The sequence below is a fragment of the Coprinopsis cinerea genome (genome assembly GCF_000182895.1).
Source record: "Coprinopsis cinerea okayama7#130 chromosome 1 map unlocalized cont3.1, whole genome shotgun sequence".
In the NCBI taxonomy this organism is placed as follows: domain Eukaryota; kingdom Fungi; phylum Basidiomycota; class Agaricomycetes; order Agaricales; family Psathyrellaceae; genus Coprinopsis; species Coprinopsis cinerea.
In genome coordinates this window covers 1,875,147-1,893,813 of record NW_003307544.1, presented here as the reverse complement: position 1 = coordinate 1,893,813, position 18,667 = coordinate 1,875,147, and the positions used below count along the sequence as shown (strand labels likewise).

Here is an 18,667-nt window from a genome sequence, read left to right as displayed (position 1 = left end):
AATACCGAATACTATGCGGAAAGTGCAAATGACCAATGATATTACTATTAGCGCACAGGGTACCAGATCAATCAATGTACAGAATACATGCTAGGAAACTACACAAGGAAATAAGACATTATGAACCCAAGAAACGACATCTAAAGTAGCGTGTCCAAAGCGTATGCGAGCAGACTATAAAAAGAAAAGAACAATCACGATTATATAGGTTTACATATCAGCGGCAAGTCCATTTGGTGTAGCGTCAGCCTTCTTCCGGCCAGTACCAGGCTTTCGCCCTCGAGGTGCCCCCGTGGCCCTCGATTTTCGCTTTTTGGCCGGTGCAGGGTTTCCTCCCTCATCATCCCCTTGCTCACCACTAGGCCCTGCACCACCTCCGAAAAAGTCGTCACCCTCATCGTTCCATAAATCACCCATGTTGTCTCCTTCCTTCCTTTCAGATCTCTTTCCTTTGTTTGCGCTCGCTTGATTGTTGGCAGCTGCAAGTCCTCCGGACTGGTCTAATGAAGCAAGTTGCTCATCGTTGAGAAGCAGTTGAACAATTTCGCTTGGTTTGGTCATATCCGTCAACGTCTTGTTACCAACCACAATATCTTGGACCTAGACACATCGTCAGCATACCCAACATCGCTAGAGTAAAGCAGTAACACACATCTTTCTTGACGCGAGCCAATTGAATGATGCGTTCGTCGATCGTGCCCTTGGTGATCAATCTGTAGACAGTGACCTGTCGCGTTTGTCCGAGACGGTGAGCACGATCCATGGCCTGAGCGTCGTTGGATGGGTTCCAGTCGTGGTCGTAGAAGATCACAGTGTCTGCTGCGGTCAAGTTGATACCAAGTCCACCGGCCCTGGTACTAAGCAAGAAGACAAAGATGTCCGGTCTGTGTACTCGAGTTTAAGAACCACTGCAATGGGACCAATACGAAAGAACATACCTCGTTTGCCAATCAATGACCATATCCCTACGATCCTCTAGCTTTGACGAACCGTCTAATCGCAAGTACTTGTACTGTCGGTAAATCAAGTACTCCTCCATCAAATCCATCATCCTCGTCATCTGGAAGTACACAAGCACGCGATGATCTCCAGCCTTGAGCTCTTGCAATAGAGAATCCAGCCGAGCGAGCTTGGCAGAGTCGTAAATAAGCCGCTTCGCCTCGGGAACGTGCATGGGTGCGACGGGGAACTGTTCGGGCGGTGAAGTCTCGATGAGACCAGTTGGAGGCAAGAGAGGAATGCGAGTGCGGTACGCGGTGCATGCTTCTTCCGAGTCGCGCAAGTGTTCCGGTATACCGTAGAGCGCGAGCGTTACCAAAGGTGCTTCCTTTAGGATCGCTTGCCGTTCGTTGAATAGTCGGTCGGTGCACTGTAACGAAATCGGTGGGGCGATAACGGAGGGGATGTACCACTTCATGTCGGGCTTGGAAAGATTGGATTCATTCCAAACGGCGGTAGATATTTCGGAAAGGTGAGGTAATCCGTCTGCAGCCTCAAGCGCCGATAGCGATGGGAAGGTGATGATATCAAAAGGATTAGACACACAGCCGAGAACAAAGTCGGGGTCGCTATTGATGTTGCCGCGTGTTAACTTCGACGGACAAACGGGACGTTTTAAACTACTTACCGATAGGCTGCAGAGTCACGCAATTTGATTTCTTGCTCAGTGCGTAACAATTCTCGACGTAGCAAAGGGGACACATGTAGTTGGTGAGCCTCTTGTGGAGACATTCCCAAAAGGTAAAGGAACGAGAAACTTGACGAATCTTAACGGGAGCAGTAAGTATCATTTTCTGGAGCCGTAATGAACCGAAACCTACGAGATTCCTCCAAAGACCTGGTAATCCACTCCGTCGTCCAAATATTGCAGAGCTTGCTCAACACAGTGGAATGTTGTGGAAGAGTCGAATCCTCGGATGGAACATCCAACATCCCTCCTCCTTTGTAGATCAACTGGGGCACTTCATATTCGATGGGATTCCTGGCCGAGTAAGGAAGGATAACAAAGTCGCCTTCACGACTGGGGACAGTGGGCCTTCCAAATCTGCAAAAGGAAAACGGAGCGACGACATCCGCACGCTCAAACAGTTCGGGATGGTTGCAGACCTTCCGGAATTGCATAACTAAATTCATCAGGGATCGGGCAGACTCCGCATCCCCCATATTCGCTGCCTTCTCCAAGAGGTCTTGTAGGGAGACTTTGGCGAGCAGAGCAGCGTAGAGCGCCCGTTGGCGGGCGCTCAGGTCCACGAAAATATCAATTTCGATCTTCTCGCTGAGTTCGTTCTGGACATGGCGCTTCACGCGACGAAGCATGAAGGGTTTCAGGATCATGTGCAAACGCCGAAGCTGGTGTTCGTTGAGTTTGCTCCCCTTGTTCTCTGCTGCATTTTCGATGTCTTTTGAGAACCATTCGTTAAACTCGTCGTGAGAGTCGAACAGACTCGGCATGATGAAATGAAGCAAAGCCCAAAGTTCTGGAGGTCCACTGGTAAGCTTAACAGTGGCAAGAAAATAGAACCAAGTACGCACCTTGCATAGAGTTCTGGATCGGAGTACCGGTAAGCAAGAGTCGATTTCGGCAATGGAATCCGAGAAGAGTCTTCCATCGGACACTGGATGAGTTCTTGATGTTTTGGGCCTCGTCCAAAATCATATACTGCCACTTGATGCGCTGGAAGTACTGTTGGTCTTGCGTTACCTGCAAGAATGCATCAGTAAGATCGCGTTTACTGGTGAAATCAAGAACCCCTTACCAATTGATAACTCGTAATCAAGACGTGGAACGGAGCGTCTTTGGTGTAAGTGAGATCCTTCTTGCTCCATACTTTACGGAGTGTCGTTCGATCCTTCACATTACCCCAATACGGCAGAGCCCGAAGGTTTGGCACGAATCGAGTGATCTCTTGCTGCCAGTTGTGCAATGTGGAAGCAGGAGCGACCACGAGGAATGGGCCCCAGATGTCGTGCGTTTCGGCGAGATAGGCAAGAAGCGATATAGATTGGACGGTCTGCAGATCATCGAAGGAGATAAGTGCCAGGTCGTCATTTCAACGGGAACCAACGCACCTTTCCGAGACCCATTTCGTCTGCCAGAATGCCATTGATGCCCTGCTCGTACAGGGTGGCCAGCCAGTTTAATCCCTTCAATTGGTACTCTTTTAGAGTCGCCATAAGCATCTTGGGTTGGCCGATCGTCAACGGCCCGCTAAGAGAGGTGGGGTTCTGGAAGTTGAGCTCGTCCGAGTCCACTGTGAGGCGGGTGAATATACAAATTTGGGTCAAGGTTGGACGACAACGTACGGTCAACGAGCGGTGCTTTGTCCGAGGGCTCGCCCAAGTCATCAGCATCGTCGCGGATATGAGCCTGTGCTTTGGCGAGTTTGAGAGCTTGGTTGGTCTTCCTCTCCAGAGCGGTTTGCGTATCGAATTGCTGAGCACGTTGCCTAGCAAGCGCGATCGCCTCTTGAGCATTGGCTTTCGCGTGAAGGTGGAGGTTGGTGTGGTCCTCTAAAGAATCGATAAGCGACCTGTTAAACAGCATACGCTCCAAATACTCACCATTATCAAAGTCGATCTCCGGCAACGCTTCGCGGTCCACATCCTCCAGCTGTGCACCAGCAGGAACCTGCTGGTTGGCCTCGTCTCCTTCGATCTCGGCAGCTGCAGTGGTTGGACAACCATTAAAAACATTGAGCAGATAAACAGGAGATACACATACTCTTCAACTTGTTCCCGACGAAATGGCTGTACAGTTCAGTCTGGGAAATCAAGAACTCTAGTTTTCTGGCTTGTCGAGCGGCTTCTCGCTTCTCTTCTTCGATCTTCAGCCTATCCATCGCTTCTTTCTGTTCTCTCCTCCTAACGTCGCGCTCCTCCTTCTCGTTCTTCTTCCAGAAGACTTGCATCTCACGCATGAGACGTTTGGCCTTGGCTTGAATATCTTTGTTGGCTTTGGTCGTCTTGGTGTAGGGCTTTCGAGCTTGGATGGATGCGAGTTTGGCGGTTCGTTCAAGTTGCGACATGCGTGCCTGATAGCCGAGGGTAACATACTTGTAGACCTGCAGGGTGCATTAGCGAGGTGGAAGCAAGTGCATACATTGGACGCAGACATTACCTTTGCAACGTCTCGCTTGGCGATGTTGGTCCATACTTTTCTCTGGGATTCCTCGAGTGTCTTGATCCTCTTGACCATCGCTTGGTCGTCGATCTTCTTCGCTTTCCTAAGCGGCGGAATAGTTTCTTCGAGATCATACAAATAGCCAGTGTTTGTCGGCGCTGGAGAGGAAGGCCTTGAAGCGGAAGGGGTGACATCTCCCGAGACCGAAGCAGCATACGACCCTGCAACAGACAAACTGTCCTGACCCATGTTGGCGAGGGCGCTTGCCGCAGCAGCTGCGACTTCGCTCTCGACTTCAGGAGCAAGGCCAGTCTTCTTCTTGGGACCTGGCTTCTTGCGAGCCTTGACTGGTGCGGAGACACTGTCTTGGCTGGGTTCGCGGGAGATCTCCTCCGCCTGGAGTTGCTTCGCCTTGCCTTTACCCTTTGCTGGTCGCTTAACGGGGCCAGAGGCTGAGCCAGCCGACTCAACGACGGACGGATGAACCCCAGCTTCCTCGGGCGGGACTTCTGTATTGAGTTTGCGCTTTTTGGTCGGAGGTGGGTCAACCGGGGCAGCAGCTGGCTCGAGTTCATTCCCGGAGAGACGGTCGGCATCGGGTACGGCACGCTTTTTGGACTCTTTGGTTCGAGGAGCTCTGCGCTTGCCCGCAGGAGCCGCAGCGACCGGTGTGGATATTGAGACGTCGTCACCCAGTACAGAGCGTTCAAGCTCGGAGGCGGCGTCTTCGGCTCCTGGGTTGAATTCGGCTCTGTGTCTAGAATAGTCGTCGTATGCATGGTTGCCATTGGTATTGGGATAGTCTTGTGATGGGCCAGCATCAAGTTCGCCATGTCTATAGCGGGAAGAAGCAGAAGGTGGGGGAGGTGAGGCTGCGCGGAGGGGAATACTGGCAATCTTTGCAGAGTAATTGTGGGACAGCTCCTGAGCCGTCTTGGTGTTGCGTTCCTGTAGAGAATAACCGTGAATACTTTGTACATGTATCATTCAAAGGCAGGGACAAACTGACAAGAACAGTGTCCCAGAAATATTGGGATACTTGCTGCTGACGCCTCCTGGTCTGTCCTATATAGTCGTTGAGGTCGTCGACCCAGACCTCTCTGCAATCCTCAAGGTCTGACGATTGGAGCCGGCGTTCTTCCTCATCGAGTGCTCGCGAGCCGGTGTTTGTCCGTCTCTTTGATTTGCCCTTCTGTCAAGACATGAATACAGGCCGGAAATGCACGGAATGAGGAGGGACATACGCGTCTGGAGGATGTAGCTGGCGGGTAGTCGCTGTCGTCGTGGATGCCCTTGCGCTTCTTCCTTGAACGGGCCGAGTCGTGAGCTTGGTCGTAGGGAGTGGATGGATCGGGGATGCTATCGGAATCGTCGGGAAAGTCGTGTTGACGAGGGTGGCTGGACGATGGGTGGACGGCGTTGTACGATGAATATCGCCAGGAGGCGCTGTCGTCGTGGGGCCAGGGACTGAGCTGGCCGGGGTGGGGGGCGGGATTCGGCGGGGGCGACGGCGGAGGACGATGTGGGTAGGGCGGGGAGGGGTGTCGGTGTGGGCCTGGATAGTCGTTGTATGGGCAAGGCGGGCGTTGTCGTGGAGAGGCGTCCAAGTTGGATTTTGGATAGTCGGCGGGAGCGGGATCGTTGTTGAGGATTCTGCTGAGAGACATTTAGAGAATTGCCAGAAAGTGCTGGCTGCAAAGTTGGTTTGGGCAGACTCTTATGGAACGGGACAGAGTCAGTTCAGTGGTGGGACCGAGAGAGAGAATCTGCCTGACACGCAACCAACCAAAGTCTGATCTTAGTAGTTGACGAAAGAATAGTATTCCCTAATAGGAAACCATCCATCCCTTCCTCGAATTCCTAAAATCTCCCCTCATTTTCCACTTTACTCTCCTCATTTCTTCTCTTTTCTTCTCTTTTCATTTTCACCCCCTCGCTATATTCAAGTTGCCACTCTCAAATTCACCACTTTCATCCACTTGGGCCCTCCCTTCTCCCATTCGGTCCTATTCATCACACTTGCCTATTCCGGTCACGTCACACTGCCAGCTCGTCACTTTTGACTAAGAAAAGAAATCCAGAAGCTACCAGTACTACATTTCTCTAGTTGTCAGGGCTAATCATCAACTCCGGTCGAACTTTCTGGTCAAACTCCTCAGGAGTAAGGAATCCAAGAGCAACGGTCGCCTCCTTCAATGTCGTTCCCTCCCGGTGTGCCTTCTTCGCGCATTTCGCAACGTCTAGTCATCGCTCATGTTAAAAATGTCCAATCCCGGCACATTCAACGCCACTCACTGTCATAGCCCAGATGGCTGTTCAAAATGGTCGCAAGCATCAACGACTCGTTCAACAAGGTGTGTATCCGCTTTTCGTTGGCCTTGATTCCAACAACACAGTTCTTGGTGAACGATCGAGCACCTGTGGGTTCCCCTTGTCTCAGCACCCCATAACCTGTCTCCGTATTGCAGGGTTCTACTTACCATCAGCAAGCAATCGAATGCTCTGGAGCACGTTTTTGATGATAACGGGTTTGAACACGTTGAGCTACCGCGCAGTCCAGATCTTCAGCGCACCGTCCTATAGTCAGATCGGGAAAGAACACACCTCGAATTGGCCATTGGACCCGGCGACACTGACAGTCACATTGTTGCCCATGACCTGGGCCGCGACCATGGTCAGCGCCTCGCATTGCGTGGGGTTCACCTTTCCAGGCATGATGCTGCTTCCAGGCTCGTTCTCCGGCAAAGCCAGTTCTCCGAGACCACATCGCGGACCAGATCCAAGGAATCGAATGTCGTTGGCAATCTTCATGAACGAGCAAGCGATGACATTGAGCGCGCCGTGAGCTTCGACGAGTGCATCGTGGCTGGCCAATGCTTCGAACTAGAACAACAATGTCAACTCGCATAAAACGTGCCCACCCTCGGAGGGACTTACTTTGTTAGGTGCAGTCTCGAAGGGAAGGCCAGTCAGCTTGGAGATCTCGGCCGCTACCTTTACATCCCATCCCTTTTGCGTATTGAGGCCCTGAAACATCCTGTTAAAACGTGCCCTCGTGCTTCATTAATTTATCTTCGGTACTTACGGTTCCAACGGCAGTGCCACCTTGGGCAAGCTGGCTCACACGAGGCAAAACTGCCTTCAAGCGCTCAATACCGTTGGTGACTTGGTGCACGTATCCGCTGAACTCTTGACCCAAAGTGAGAGGAGTGGCATCCTTGACGAATGTCAGTCTCGCAAACTCGATATACCAACACGGTACGGACCTGCAAGTGGGTTCGACCAATTTTGATAATGCTGTCGAATTCCTTGGCTTTTGCGTCCAAGGCACTTCGCAGCTCTTCCAAGGCAGGCAGCAAGTCGTTGCTAATTTCGGTCACGGCGGCAACGTGCATTGCCGTCGGGAAACTATTCACGGATATCTGAGCATGTCCACCTAATCTCATTCCGAAAACACTCACGTATCATTGCTGCTCTGGCTGCGGTTCACATGGTCATTGGGGTGAACAGGGTTCTTCGAGCCCAACTCTCCTCCCAGGAGCTCAATAGCTCGGTTTGAGATGACCTCGTTAATGTTCATGTTGGATTGAGTGCCACTTCCGGTTTGGAAAACGACCAAAGGGAAGTGATCCATCAGTTTGCCAGAGATAACCTGCAAAAGCGACTTTGTCAACAACGACACCTCAAGAGGACTTGGGTAGAATTTACATCATCGGCAGCCTTTTGGATCGCCCCACCAATCTTGGGGTCGAGGCCGAACTCCGTGTTGACGATGGCGGCAGCCTTTTTCACGACTCCGAAAGCCTTGATAAGGGGCGGTGGGAGACGTTCAGCTGGTCCACCAATGTCGAAGTTTTGTAGGGATCTGTGCAGGCCAATGAGTTAAGCGCCGGGCCAGGAATCGATCGCGAACGCGTACCGCTGAGTCTGAGCACCCCAATATCGGTCGGCGGGCACTTGGAGTTCACCAAAGGTGTCTCGTTCGATGCGGTATTTCTGTTCAGACTGCTGAAAAGTGAGTTGAGTCGTCTTCCCGAGGACCCCGGGGCAGGTGAGCATACCATTCTGGCTCGTGAGATGGAGAATTGGCGGACGGCGACAGCAGGAACGAGGACAGTTGACCTCAGATTCACGTAGTTGGTCCGGTTAGCCACGGCTGACGACGAAAACTAGTGGAGACATAAATGAGCATCACGTGGAACGAGGACGGTACCTCCAGAACTGAACTGGCCAAAGAAGTGCGGGGAAGCAAAAACGGGAGCTGATCATTGGCTTACCTTTCGCGCGGCTGACAATAGGTAACTTGATCTGGAATACATTTTGTATGACAGCAAATGTGGCCGCGACGAAGGGAACGAGGAAACAGACGTTGAGGGAATTTTAGTAGGTAGCTTCAGAATCTCAACGTGCAGCCAACCAGAGCTGTCCACTATGTCACTTTCATTTCACCGGACTTTTCCGTCCGTGATCACCCGGAACGACCCGTTCGGAACCATAATGAACCCAATCAGAGCCTCCTCGTCGTCGTCGACGATGAGCACGACTATTCCTTTATCGTATCCCTTTCCCGAATCTGCATTTTTTCGCGTTTCAGCACTTGGTGCATTGGAATCAGCATGAATACGATATTACAAATGCCGCTTACAGGAGCCCCTGCTGACCTGGAGCCTTGGCCTACACTGCGATGAGCTAGACCCCGGTTCCATTCCGGTAATTGCTCGCAGCGGCGGGCGCGGAGAAGACTGGGGTTAATAGGGAGCTGGATGTCATTGTCGAGTATGAATTTGAATCCGTGTTTTTGTATATCGCGGCCACTATCACGTGTAAATCGAGGTTTGGACCGACAACCCAGTTGCTTCACAACCTTGTTTCTCTACCTTCACTCGTTCGCAATGGCAGCTATCGCTTCTCAACTTGTCTTCCACCCTGCAGTCAATCAGAGCTTGAAGTACGCTGCAACCACTGTCGGCCGCGACAAGGTTCGGACTGGAACGACCTGAACTGAGAGAAGCCGACAAAACTGACATATCGCATCCCGAAAGGTCTACCGTGCTGTTCAATACTTTGCTCGTTTCTATGCTTGGTATCTCCTCACAAGAGGTGACGACAAGGCCAATGCTGCACGATGGACGGCCCTCAAATCCCATCTTGGAACGGCTCGCAAACGTGCGTATCGTTGAGGCGCCTACTCTAGGGCATTGGCTAATCTGATAGTTGCACGCCAGTGATGCGACTTGGCAAACCTGTTGAACACCTCCAGGCAGCTTTGAAAAATGCATTTGCGCCTGCTCCTCCAGCAGAAACCATCACTAGCGTCGCACGACAAGTCGCATACTTTGGGTACCTCTCCTATGACGTCGCCATCTGGGTATGGACCGCAACCGCCCCAGCTATCAACAATGGAACTGACGTCTCGCTCAGGCCAACACAATCAAATTCATTAACCTTGCCCCTGAGACTGCTAAACGTATCGCAAAGACCTCGTTCCGATTCTGGTTTGCGGGAATTGTCTTTAGCCTCATCAACGGTATCCTAAAGTCGCGACGACTTGCCGCCGAGGCGAAGAAATTGAAGCAATCGCGACCTTGGGGTGAGAAGGATCTCGCAGAAGAAGCTGCTCGGGAGACCCGGTTGGAAGCTGTCCAGACGTAAGCTGCTTCCCAATGTTTGCGCGTCAGCGGAAAGTGCTGATGTTCGGTCTATTAGCGCCCGTTTAGCCACTCGCCAACAACTCACGATTGATTTGCTGGACGTGTGGATTCCGGCTACTGGCTCTGAACTTGTCAGTGTCAATGAAGGCACTTTGGGTCTTTTGGGGTGCGTCAAAGTTATTGATTTTGTCGCGACTTGGCCTCTAAATCAGCGGTATCCAGTCTCCTCTCTTCTATCCTCGGTATTCAAAACCAGTGGAACGCCGTTAACAAAAAGTAGTGGCAACGATGGGCGGTTTTGTTGTATATTGGAAGCGGGAGGTGCTGCTGCGTTACGTTCTGTTGTCTATGCGTGTATTATTCGGGTAAATTATTTGCAAATAGTATTGATAGCATGCCAGATACTATTGGGTCTTGGTGGGTCTTGCTCGTCATGAAGAAGGCCAGTTTGAAGAATCCGTCGGTGAATTGAGTTGCTGTTCCCGTCGGAGGCGGAGATATTCTTGTCGTACTTTTTCCATTGGCTCTGGTGCGGTACTAGACTGTGCTAAGCGTCAAATGTGGAAGATAGGATGACACGGGACTCACTATTGGACCATGCACTCTTGAACCATTCTCAGAGCATCTTTACATGCCCATGCGACAGATACAGTGCGACCAGATGCACATGCCGCAAATTCTAATGTCTTCGTGTCAATACCCAATCTTGTCGTGTCGGAAGAAAACGCCCACGTTTGACCAAATCATCGCATTCGTGCATAGCCCTCGCTTTAGTTGCCTTGAGAAGGGCTTCTTCTTCGCGTCGAGATAGTGAATTCATAGACATGTTGGCCCTGGTGAAGAAAGAATCGGAGAGAGTCGAAATTGCGCGGATTTGGATTTGTTCGTCGGCAAGCAAGGCCAAACGGGACGGTTGACTCCATTTGGTGTTTGCACCGAGTAGGGGACTATTACTCACCACTCTCCATTTTCGCTCTCTGCTTCTCCCTCAAATTATAACTACAGGAACGAGCTCACAATTTCAACATGGCTTTGTACCGTGCACCCAAACTCCAGCGTTCTTTGCTCAACCGCTGTCTCGCTACTGCATCCACCACCCCAGCCGCTGCTTCGACGTCACGGACCTCGACGTTTCGCAAAACATTGGAAGAGGGTCCCACCCTCGATGACTTTATTGCTGGAGATGTACCCAACAACAGGGTTGTATTGGGAAACACCTCAGCGTGCGTCATGTTTCTTGTTCCTCGACCTGTTCCCAAGTTAACCTTGTTCCGCTGTCGTATATTTATCAGACCTCGCCTTCCATCTTACTTGAAGACTTCAATCCCTACAGGAGCATCATTTTCTAAAATAAAGAAAGACTTGCGTGGGCTCAACCTGCACACTGTGTGCGAAGAAGCCCGGTGTCCGAACATTGGGGACTGTTGGGGAGGAAAGCCCGGTGCTACCGAGGCAGAGGGACGCAGCGCTGCCACTGCTACTATCATGGTATGTCCTCGGTTATCAGCCCGGACTGTTACATCCGCTCAATTTCTGCCTTTACTAGCTTATGGGTGACACATGCACTCGTGGTTGCAGGTTCTGCTCAGTGAAGACTTCCCGAACACCACCTCCTCTCGATCCTCACGAACCCGAAAACACTGCTGAAGCTATCAGTCGATGGGGTCTCGGTTACATTGTTCTAACCAGTGTTGACAGAGACGGTATCTAACTTTCGTCTTCTTTCCGAAACCCTGCGCTCATACGTCATCGCATGTAGACCTTGCAGACGGCGGAGCTCGCCACTTCGCAGAGACGATTTCAAAGATCAAACAAAAGTGCGTATTTCTCCGCTGTCTCAGCTACTCAGCACTAACCTGACGTTAAGAGCGCCCCATATTCTCGTCGAGGCACTTACCGGCGACTTTGCAGGAAACCTTGAACATGTATCCCTTGTTGCGAAATCTGGGCTTGACGTCTACGCTCACAACATTGAGACCGTGGAAGCCTTGACTCCGTTTGTTCGAGACCGAAGAGCCACCTTCCGACAATCCCTGAGTGTGCTGAAACGCGCAAAGGAGGAAGGTGTCAAGGTCACGAAGACCAGCATCATGTTGGGTGTGGGCGAGACGGAGGACCAAGTTCTCGACGCACTTAAGGGTATATACCATCAGCTTGGGATTATTGGTGCATTGGCTGATGACTGCTACTGCAGAGCTACGCAAGGTTGATGTTGACGTCGTCACCTTTGGCCAATACATGCGACCAACGAAGCGACACATGAAGGTCGACAGATACGTAGAACCCGCCGAGTTCGACAGGTGGAAGCAGGTTGCAGAGGATCTCGGGTTCCTGTATGTTGCTAGCGGACCTTTGGTCAGGAGCAGCTACAAGGTACGAAGCGGGCCTCCTCTATCGTCGTTGTGCATCTTTCTCACACTTACTCTGCAGGCCGGTGAATTTTACATTGAGAACGTCCTTAAGGGCAAGAGTGTCAACAAAAGGGTGAAGAACCTCACCATGGAATCCGAGCTCTCGGAAAAATCAGCCTCGGCGTCGCTCTGATCTAGACCAGTTTGTGGACCTATTGTATGCACTTATAATCCTTTTAATCCGCATAGAGCTGTGATAGAGTGTGCGTGAATGAGTTTCAGTGCTGTGTGCACACTGCACAGCGCTGTACCAAGCCATTGTTCTCCAAGTATGGCGCCGGACATCGCTGTGGTCGTCTCCCGCCTAGCGCGAAAACGTTTCACCCTTTTCTTTGGTAATCTTTTGTTTATTTTGTGAATCGCATTGTCTCTCTAACAACATGCTACTGACCTTCTCAGGTCCGATGTCGATTGTAGGTCTCTCGTCGCTATGCAGTAACTTCGCTTCATCCACGTGTCTATTGTTTTCCCCTTTTCCGGGCGTTACCGCATTTCACTGCGTTTGCTGTGGGTCCTTGATTCAAAGTGCTGTGGATGGATTGCCTTGAACTTCCTCTCCATTATAAAAACTGGAGACACAGGTCGTCGGTGGCAAGAATTCCGCGTCACACCTTCACCCATATGCAGATCTCACAGTCTCCACACCCTGTTGCTCATGGTATGCAGAAGGAGGATGTCAGGCTATGGCTTCGCGGCGTCTGCCATGAATGGAGTCCAGAACGCTGCACTCTTGGCACTAGCAAAGGTGCGTGCGTCGAGACAGCTGTGTATCACCGACGCTCACTGTCGTCTAGAAAAGCAACTGCCGTCGCGTAAAGAGGTCCTTCGTTTAAACCACTCCGGCGGATTCTCCAGTACATTATATCCCCGAGACAAGGAGCAAAGGCGCGTATTGCGCATCGGAATAGCGCAGCCCGCCTCCCGGGAGCGAGGTGAGCTTCTGCACCTGATATCAAACGGATTCAGACACTTTTATCGTTGTAGCAGTCCTTAATTCGGCTCGGAGGAGTGCAAAGACTGGTGTTGCAAGAGCGCGTCGAATTATAAATTCAGAGTTCAAGCTGGTCGTCGACGTATGCCAAGACTCGGAGGCTACAAGAGGACCCCCTGGCTCGGTTGTCTCGTGTTCGACTGATTTCCTGCAGGTTCCTCCAATACCTCTCGATGATTCCCCATTCAAGCGTCGTGAAGAACCTACGTCCTCTGATCTCCTCGTCGAGTCAGTGGCATCAAAGGTCATGAGAAGGATTGCGGGCATAGGAATTACACCTGAGATGCTGGAGGATATCATCAAACATAAAAAAGAATATCTCGCTTCCGGAATGATATGCAACAAACGGTGCTGTACATGGGGCTCTCGAAGATTGGCATTGCACCTACTGAGTCGAGACATTGTTGAACCTGGTGCTGTGAAGGGGCTGCATCCCGACACACTGTTAACTTGACTTGATCTCCTGCGGACTCCTATCAGTTACCACATTCATAAATTGTTGGTCGTACGATCTCTCCATACCCACAATACCATCGATACCACTCTCATGGAAAATACGTCCACTTTGCCCGTCAAACAAGCGCCCGCCAAGACAGAGCTATTCCCGCGGATCAGTAAAGCCGCAGGGCAATCACCGAAATAGCAAGCGGAGTTTAAAAAAGTGGGCAGTCCAAACTTTATTGAACCTATCAACAAACGTCTTCACATCGTCTCCCGGCTCGACACAAAAGATGGTACGCCGTTCCCCTGAAGTTATGAGAATCCAATCCTGAACGATATCTGCAGGATTCATCAAAGGCCCCCGTCAAGCTCGCCAAAGTTATCAAGGTCTGAAGATTTTGCACCTCAAATCGACCAGAAATTCACGATTGTATTTTAGGTCCTTGGAAGGACTGGCTCTCGTGGTGGTGTCACCCAAGTCCGAGTGGAGTTCATGGACGACACTACCCGAACGATTATTCGAAACGTTAAGGGGCCAGTGCGGGAGAACGATATCCTCGCTCTGCTAGAGAGTGAACGTGAAGCTCGGTGCGCCCGCAGCTCTTCCTCCTCAACTACTCCTGTTTTCTTACCCTCTTTATTCCAGTCGTTTGCGCTAAAGTCTTTTTGGGCTTTTTTTCTTACGTTTTCTATCCATCGCACGATTACCATGTTGTATCCAGCCGCATGCTACTATAATGCAAAAACGACCTGTGTTCACAGTCCCCAATCCAGTCCCCATCTTTCGTTTTGAGGGAGTCGACCATCTCACTGTTGCGATTTTCCCTTGATTACCTTGTGCATTGTATGTAACACAATCAGTAACCGCACCAAGCAATTGAACCCGGATCGCGACTTTGTATCGCCGAATCTAAGCCTAATCCTATCGCCTTACCATCACTCTCCAACCTACCATGTCCAGGCAATTCGCCTATGCAACCCTGCTCACGAAGAGCAAATACCTTCCTGGTGTTTTGGTACTGAACCATGGTTTACGGGAGGTCAAGTCAAAATACCCATTGGTGGTTGTAGCTCCAGCCACCTTGCCGGAGGAAGCTCGAAACGCTTTGAAGGCTCTCAATATCCCTGTGAGGGAAATTGATTATTTGAATCCCAAGGAAGCATCGACCGAGGAACTTGATGAACGATTCGCGGATACATGGACGAAACTTCGGTATGTGTGCTCGACCGTTTATCGTTGTCCATCACTGAGCTTAGCGCCAGAGTCTTCGAGCTCTTCGAGTACAAGGTCAGATGCCCTCGGTGGCCTATTAGCACCGGTACTCATTCTTCAACAGCGGGTGGTTTTACTCGACTGCGACATGGTGGTGAAGAAGAATATGGACGACCTTTTTGACGCGCTCGAGCTATTGCCTGGGCATATTGCAGCTGCGCACGTGTGCGCTTGCAACCCTCGCAAGATTCCCAGTTATCCCAAAGATTGGTGAGTTTGCCAAAAATAAATGCGCAGCAGGACCTCACCCCACTTTACAGGATCCCAGAAAATTGTGCCCACACAGCTGTCAAGTCACCAACATCCCCTCCTCCAGATGTTACTCCATCGAGCCCGAGGCCATACCACCTGTTGAATTCAGGTTTAGTGGTCTTGCAACCTTCCAAAGACACCTTCCAGATTATTCTAGACCACCTCTTCTACGCCCCAGCAGTCCCAACATATAGGTTCCCCGATCAGGACCTGCTCGCCGCGGTTTTCAAAGGGAAATGGAAAACGCTGCCCTGGTACTATAACGCTCTTCGTCCACTGCGAAACATCCACCCAGCTATGTGGAGCGACGACGAAGTTCGCTGCGTACACTATATTCTCGCCGACAAGCCATGGCAATCCCGTCTGATGATTCACGACAAAGCGTTTGCGAGGGTTAACCAATGGTGGTGGGATTCCTACGATGCAGCACATAAGATTTTGAAGGAAAGCGATCCAGCTATAGCCGACTTCATTGAAACATACGTCGATTATGACAAGGAATGGCGCCCTTGAGGTAAAGGAGGCTAAGAATATCGATGCTTTTGTACAGATTCGATAGGCATTACGATCTCCAAAGAACCTCCACTTGATCAGTGCGATACCTGCGACGGGGCAGAAGTGAGTATAGATAAGGAGTCGAGGTGCTGTCACTCACCTCTGCGTGCATGTAGTTTTTGGGAAGGGGGTGGTGATACCACATCGAAAGGCCAACAATCCCGCTTGAGCAATCATGATCCCGTTGTCTATGCAGAATCTGTTGCACATGAATCATTAATTGAGCCACGCCGTCGAATTGATCCTTACCTTTCGTCGGTCGCAAAAACCTGGCCACCCCTTTCTTCCGCCATGATGCCCATCATCTCTTGTAATCGTTCATTGCCTTTCTTATGGTAAGAATACGACCATTGTTTCGAGGGAAAGGAACATACACCCCACGCCTCCGACAATCAGCACCTCTTTGCTCCCGACATGGGCCATTGCTCTTTCTGTGATTTCCACAAGCATCGCGAAGACCGTTTCTTGGAGGGAGAAACAAAGATCGGCCGGTGTAATGGTGTCGGTGTCATCTGGGCCTCTAGGCTTGCCATCTGGCCTATAACGTTTATCGTAGGTAAGAGCCTCGACAGAGCTCAGGATCCCAGACAAACTGACGTCCATTCCCTTCGTGGCGTAGGGCAATGGCACCAAACGTTTTCCCCTGAATATGTATTCGATGAACTCGATGGCAAATCGAACAGATAAATGGATGGCGTACCTTTTGGCTTCCTGCTCGATGTTGTAGCCTGGGCTTGGATCGTTGCTGAGGTTGATGACCCTAGCAAAACGATCCAGGCAGTTACCAACTGCGATGTCCAAAGTCTCACCAAAGATCCGATAACACTGGCGGGAATAGGCAATGACTTGTGTATTTCCTCCAGAGACATACAAGACGATGGGGTTCTTCGCACCGGTAATTTCACGACCCATTTCTATGTCTGGATGATGCGGAAGTCAGCATCCTAAATCCTGATGGGTCAAAAGAGGTTCAAAGAACGAACGGCCGACACAGTGGTTCACCCCAACCAGAGGCTTGTCATAGAGCAAGGAGATTGTCCGCGCAACCAGAGCTACAGACTGCAGCGGCGCACCCATTCCAGGACCTATCCAAAAGTGAGAATGCTGCAAAAAAGGCTTAAAGGAGATCGCACCTTTTGTGTAGCATATACAATCCAAGTCATGCATCGACACTCCTGCCTTCTCCAAGCTATCGTTTATCACCTTGAGAGCCCATTCTCGATGATGAAGGGCTGTGTCCCTCGGTTGGAATCCTTCTCCAGGAGGAGTGATGTAGGTGTGGCGGACGTTCGAAAGGACCGTAGCTGTGCCATCTGGTTCGTGGCGAATAATTCCTGCGCCGAGTTTGTTTGCAGAGCCTTCCAGTCCGAGCGCCAGATACGGACGATCTATTCGCTGGTTTAGTACTGACAATGATTATCTGGGAGCAAGAACTGAGAAACCTGAGGATTTGAGCTGGCACTTTTTGCGAATGATTCCTGGCATGGTGGACGTTGGGAGCGAACTTGATAAGCGCGCGTCTGATGGATCCGTGAATTAAACGACCTGTGTTTGTTTGATCCTGCGAGATGGCAGACTCTGACCTCCGACATCGAATTTCTCTCAAAGATTCCAATACACGAAGACTTGCGACATGGTGAGAATAGCTCGCATCCTCTCGCTCCGTCTGTGGACTTGCTGGTCCGAATATTATCATACAGTATGCTCTCTCTGCCGCTTGAAGAGGAGGCGAGCACATTTCAGACTGCGAGGACCGTGGCACGTACCAGAAACATCTAGTTTTTGATAACCATTGAAATAAAACCATTCGGCCACGGCTAACGGAGACCTCAGTAGTTCTGCCTTGTGCCGCTCCTTGACTGCCTTATAAGCATGAGAACCAACCAGCGGGTAGGTAACGTGGCGCCAAAGTCTGACGTCTAATTTTGATACGGGTTACAGCTTTTCTCAGATCTTCCACGCACAGCACCTGCCGACTTATCGGTGGGCGCATGCCATTCTTCGTCCCCTCCTGTGCGAAACACCCTGTATACAAATGCACAACGCAGATCCAATGAACACGTCGACGCGACACGCGCCGCTGCCGAACCCAGGGGGATTGCACAAGCTGCAATCCGCCTTGGTTGCTGTATCGTTATCTGATGGGGAAGCGATGGCCGCCATCGTCGAGGACAAGGAGTACCACCTTGACGTTGTGGTTTTTCAGGTCAGTCGGGGTTGTTGCCCCCCAACCTTGCTTCGCAAGTTCACCATCAGCTCACAGTTCTTGCTTAAAACAATGATTCCGACTCCTTGCGCAATTGATTGCTAGGTCGAGAACGTACTTTTTAAGGTCCCGAAATACCCTTTCACAGACAGCGGTGGGGTATTTGGTACGCTGTTCTCTTTGCCCACGCCTGCCGACTCCGGATGCGGCGAAGCAGAGGGCTCGAGCAATGCCAATCCCATCAGACTGGACCAGACCAAAGTGGATGACTTTCGAGCGTTCCTTAAGGTCCTGATACCCAAGTAGGTCCATCCCTTCGCCATTCGACATACAACCCCCGACCACTTCGTCTAGGTCCGTCCCAGCCAAATACGACCTCTCACTCGCAGAATGGACATCAGTTTTAGCCTTATCCACCAAATGGGACTTCGATGATATGCGGAACTTCGCCATTGAAAGCATGTCTCCAATCCTCAAAGAGAAGCATGTATGGAAGGTGGTCCTTGGCCAACAATATCACGTCCGTTCGTGGCTCAAGGAGGGTTGCATGCATCTCGTCACAAGATGGTCAGGTCCTTCGAAGGATGAAGCGGCGCAATTGGGACTGGAGATCACTGTCACAATCTATCTCATCAGGGAGAAAATGCTGAGGTGTCGGGGTGTTTACGACGTGGCCAAGGCAGTGGAAGACGAGTTTGCGACTGAATTGGGGGCCGAAGGCCCCTCTACCTCCTAGCCGGTTCAGTACGCTCCTTGCCGAAATGCCT

At 51.0% G+C, this 18,667-nt stretch overlaps 10 protein-coding genes across 10 annotated transcripts; 6 read left to right on the top strand and 4 right to left on the bottom strand.

The window, feature by feature from the left end:
- Positions 1–17: 17 nt before the first annotated feature.
- On the bottom strand, positions 18–5,787 carry CC1G_03628 (DNA ATP-dependent helicase; the record flags this gene model as incomplete). Its single annotated transcript, XM_001828782.2, has 14 exons — positions 18–600; positions 653–884; positions 939–1,568; positions 1,628–1,766; positions 1,821–2,477; positions 2,533–2,701; positions 2,757–3,011; positions 3,070–3,251; positions 3,304–3,510; positions 3,562–3,663; positions 3,722–4,061; positions 4,100–5,068; positions 5,130–5,312; positions 5,365–5,787. 14 exons carry the CDS (start codon positions 5,785–5,787, stop codon positions 211–213), a joined length of 4,878 nt encoding a protein of 1,625 aa, XP_001828834.2. The 3' UTR covers positions 18–210.
- Positions 5,788–6,223: 436 nt separating this feature from the next.
- On the bottom strand, positions 6,224–8,179 carry CC1G_03627 (aspartate ammonia lyase; the record flags this gene model as incomplete). The annotated part of the gene is made up of 10 exons (XM_001828781.2): positions 6,224–6,360; positions 6,416–6,571; positions 6,601–6,664; positions 6,725–7,003; positions 7,058–7,147; positions 7,206–7,337; positions 7,387–7,528; positions 7,582–7,772; positions 7,829–7,985; positions 8,040–8,179. 10 exons carry the CDS (start codon positions 8,177–8,179, stop codon positions 6,224–6,226), a joined length of 1,488 nt encoding a protein of 495 aa, XP_001828833.2.
- Positions 8,180–8,944: 765 nt separating this feature from the next.
- CC1G_03626 (peroxisomal biogenesis factor) lies at positions 8,945–10,172 on the top strand. Its single transcript, XM_001828780.2, has 6 exons — positions 8,945–9,099; positions 9,163–9,286; positions 9,346–9,488; positions 9,542–9,768; positions 9,827–9,937; positions 9,994–10,172. Exons 1-6 carry the CDS (start codon positions 9,013–9,015, stop codon positions 10,049–10,051), a joined length of 750 nt encoding a protein of 249 aa, XP_001828832.1. The 5' UTR covers positions 8,945–9,012; the 3' UTR covers positions 10,052–10,172.
- CC1G_03625 (hypothetical protein) lies at positions 9,931–10,588 on the bottom strand. Its single transcript, XM_001828779.2, has 3 exons — positions 10,504–10,588; positions 10,360–10,450; positions 9,931–10,308 (listed from the first exon to the last, which is right to left on the bottom strand). Exons 1-3 carry the CDS (start codon positions 10,529–10,531, stop codon positions 10,203–10,205), a joined length of 225 nt encoding a protein of 74 aa, XP_001828831.2. The 5' UTR covers positions 10,532–10,588; the 3' UTR covers positions 9,931–10,202.
- Positions 10,589–10,771: 183 nt separating this feature from the next.
- Positions 10,772–12,315, top strand: CC1G_03624 (lipoic acid synthase; the record flags this gene model as incomplete). The annotated part of the gene is made up of 7 exons (XM_001828778.2): positions 10,772–10,994; positions 11,064–11,259; positions 11,318–11,474; positions 11,531–11,588; positions 11,639–11,910; positions 11,966–12,144; positions 12,202–12,315. The coding sequence occupies exons 1-7, from the start codon at positions 10,798–10,800 to the stop codon at positions 12,313–12,315; spliced, it is 1,173 nt and encodes a 390-aa protein (XP_001828830.1). The 5' UTR covers positions 10,772–10,797.
- A 488-nt stretch (positions 12,316–12,803) lies between these two features.
- Positions 12,804–13,627, top strand: CC1G_13666 (hypothetical protein; the record flags this gene model as incomplete). The annotated part of the gene is made up of 3 exons (XM_002912088.1): positions 12,804–12,927; positions 12,977–13,114; positions 13,170–13,627. 3 exons carry the CDS (start codon positions 12,804–12,806, stop codon positions 13,625–13,627), a joined length of 720 nt encoding a protein of 239 aa, XP_002912134.1.
- Positions 13,628–13,886: 259 nt separating this feature from the next.
- CC1G_13665 (40S ribosomal protein S28) lies at positions 13,887–14,383 on the top strand. The gene is made up of 4 exons (XM_002912087.1): positions 13,887–13,907; positions 13,960–14,001; positions 14,054–14,202; positions 14,261–14,383. The coding sequence occupies exons 1-4, from the start codon at positions 13,905–13,907 to the stop codon at positions 14,271–14,273; spliced, it is 207 nt and encodes a 68-aa protein (XP_002912133.1). The 5' UTR covers positions 13,887–13,904; the 3' UTR covers positions 14,274–14,383.
- Positions 14,384–14,555: 172 nt separating this feature from the next.
- Positions 14,556–15,652, top strand: CC1G_13664 (glycosyl transferase; the record flags this gene model as incomplete). Its single annotated transcript, XM_002912086.1, has 4 exons — positions 14,556–14,827; positions 14,878–14,902; positions 14,952–15,097; positions 15,148–15,652. The coding sequence occupies exons 1-4, from the start codon at positions 14,568–14,570 to the stop codon at positions 15,650–15,652; spliced, it is 936 nt and encodes a 311-aa protein (XP_002912132.1). The 5' UTR covers positions 14,556–14,567.
- Positions 15,653–15,701: 49 nt separating this feature from the next.
- CC1G_03622 (O-sialoglycoprotein endopeptidase) lies at positions 15,702–17,179 on the bottom strand (the record flags this gene model as incomplete). The annotated part of the gene is made up of 8 exons (XM_001828776.2): positions 15,702–15,741; positions 15,795–15,893; positions 15,944–16,019; positions 16,069–16,337; positions 16,395–16,614; positions 16,678–16,779; positions 16,828–17,082; positions 17,137–17,179. 8 exons carry the CDS (start codon positions 17,177–17,179, stop codon positions 15,702–15,704), a joined length of 1,104 nt encoding a protein of 367 aa, XP_001828828.2.
- A 524-nt stretch (positions 17,180–17,703) lies between these two features.
- Positions 17,704–18,636, top strand: CC1G_03621 (hypothetical protein; the record flags this gene model as incomplete). The annotated part of the gene is made up of 3 exons (XM_001828775.2): positions 17,704–17,900; positions 18,006–18,202; positions 18,255–18,636. Exons 1-3 carry the CDS (start codon positions 17,748–17,750, stop codon positions 18,634–18,636), a joined length of 732 nt encoding a protein of 243 aa, XP_001828827.1. The 5' UTR covers positions 17,704–17,747.
- Between the last annotated feature and the right edge of the window lie 31 nt (positions 18,637–18,667).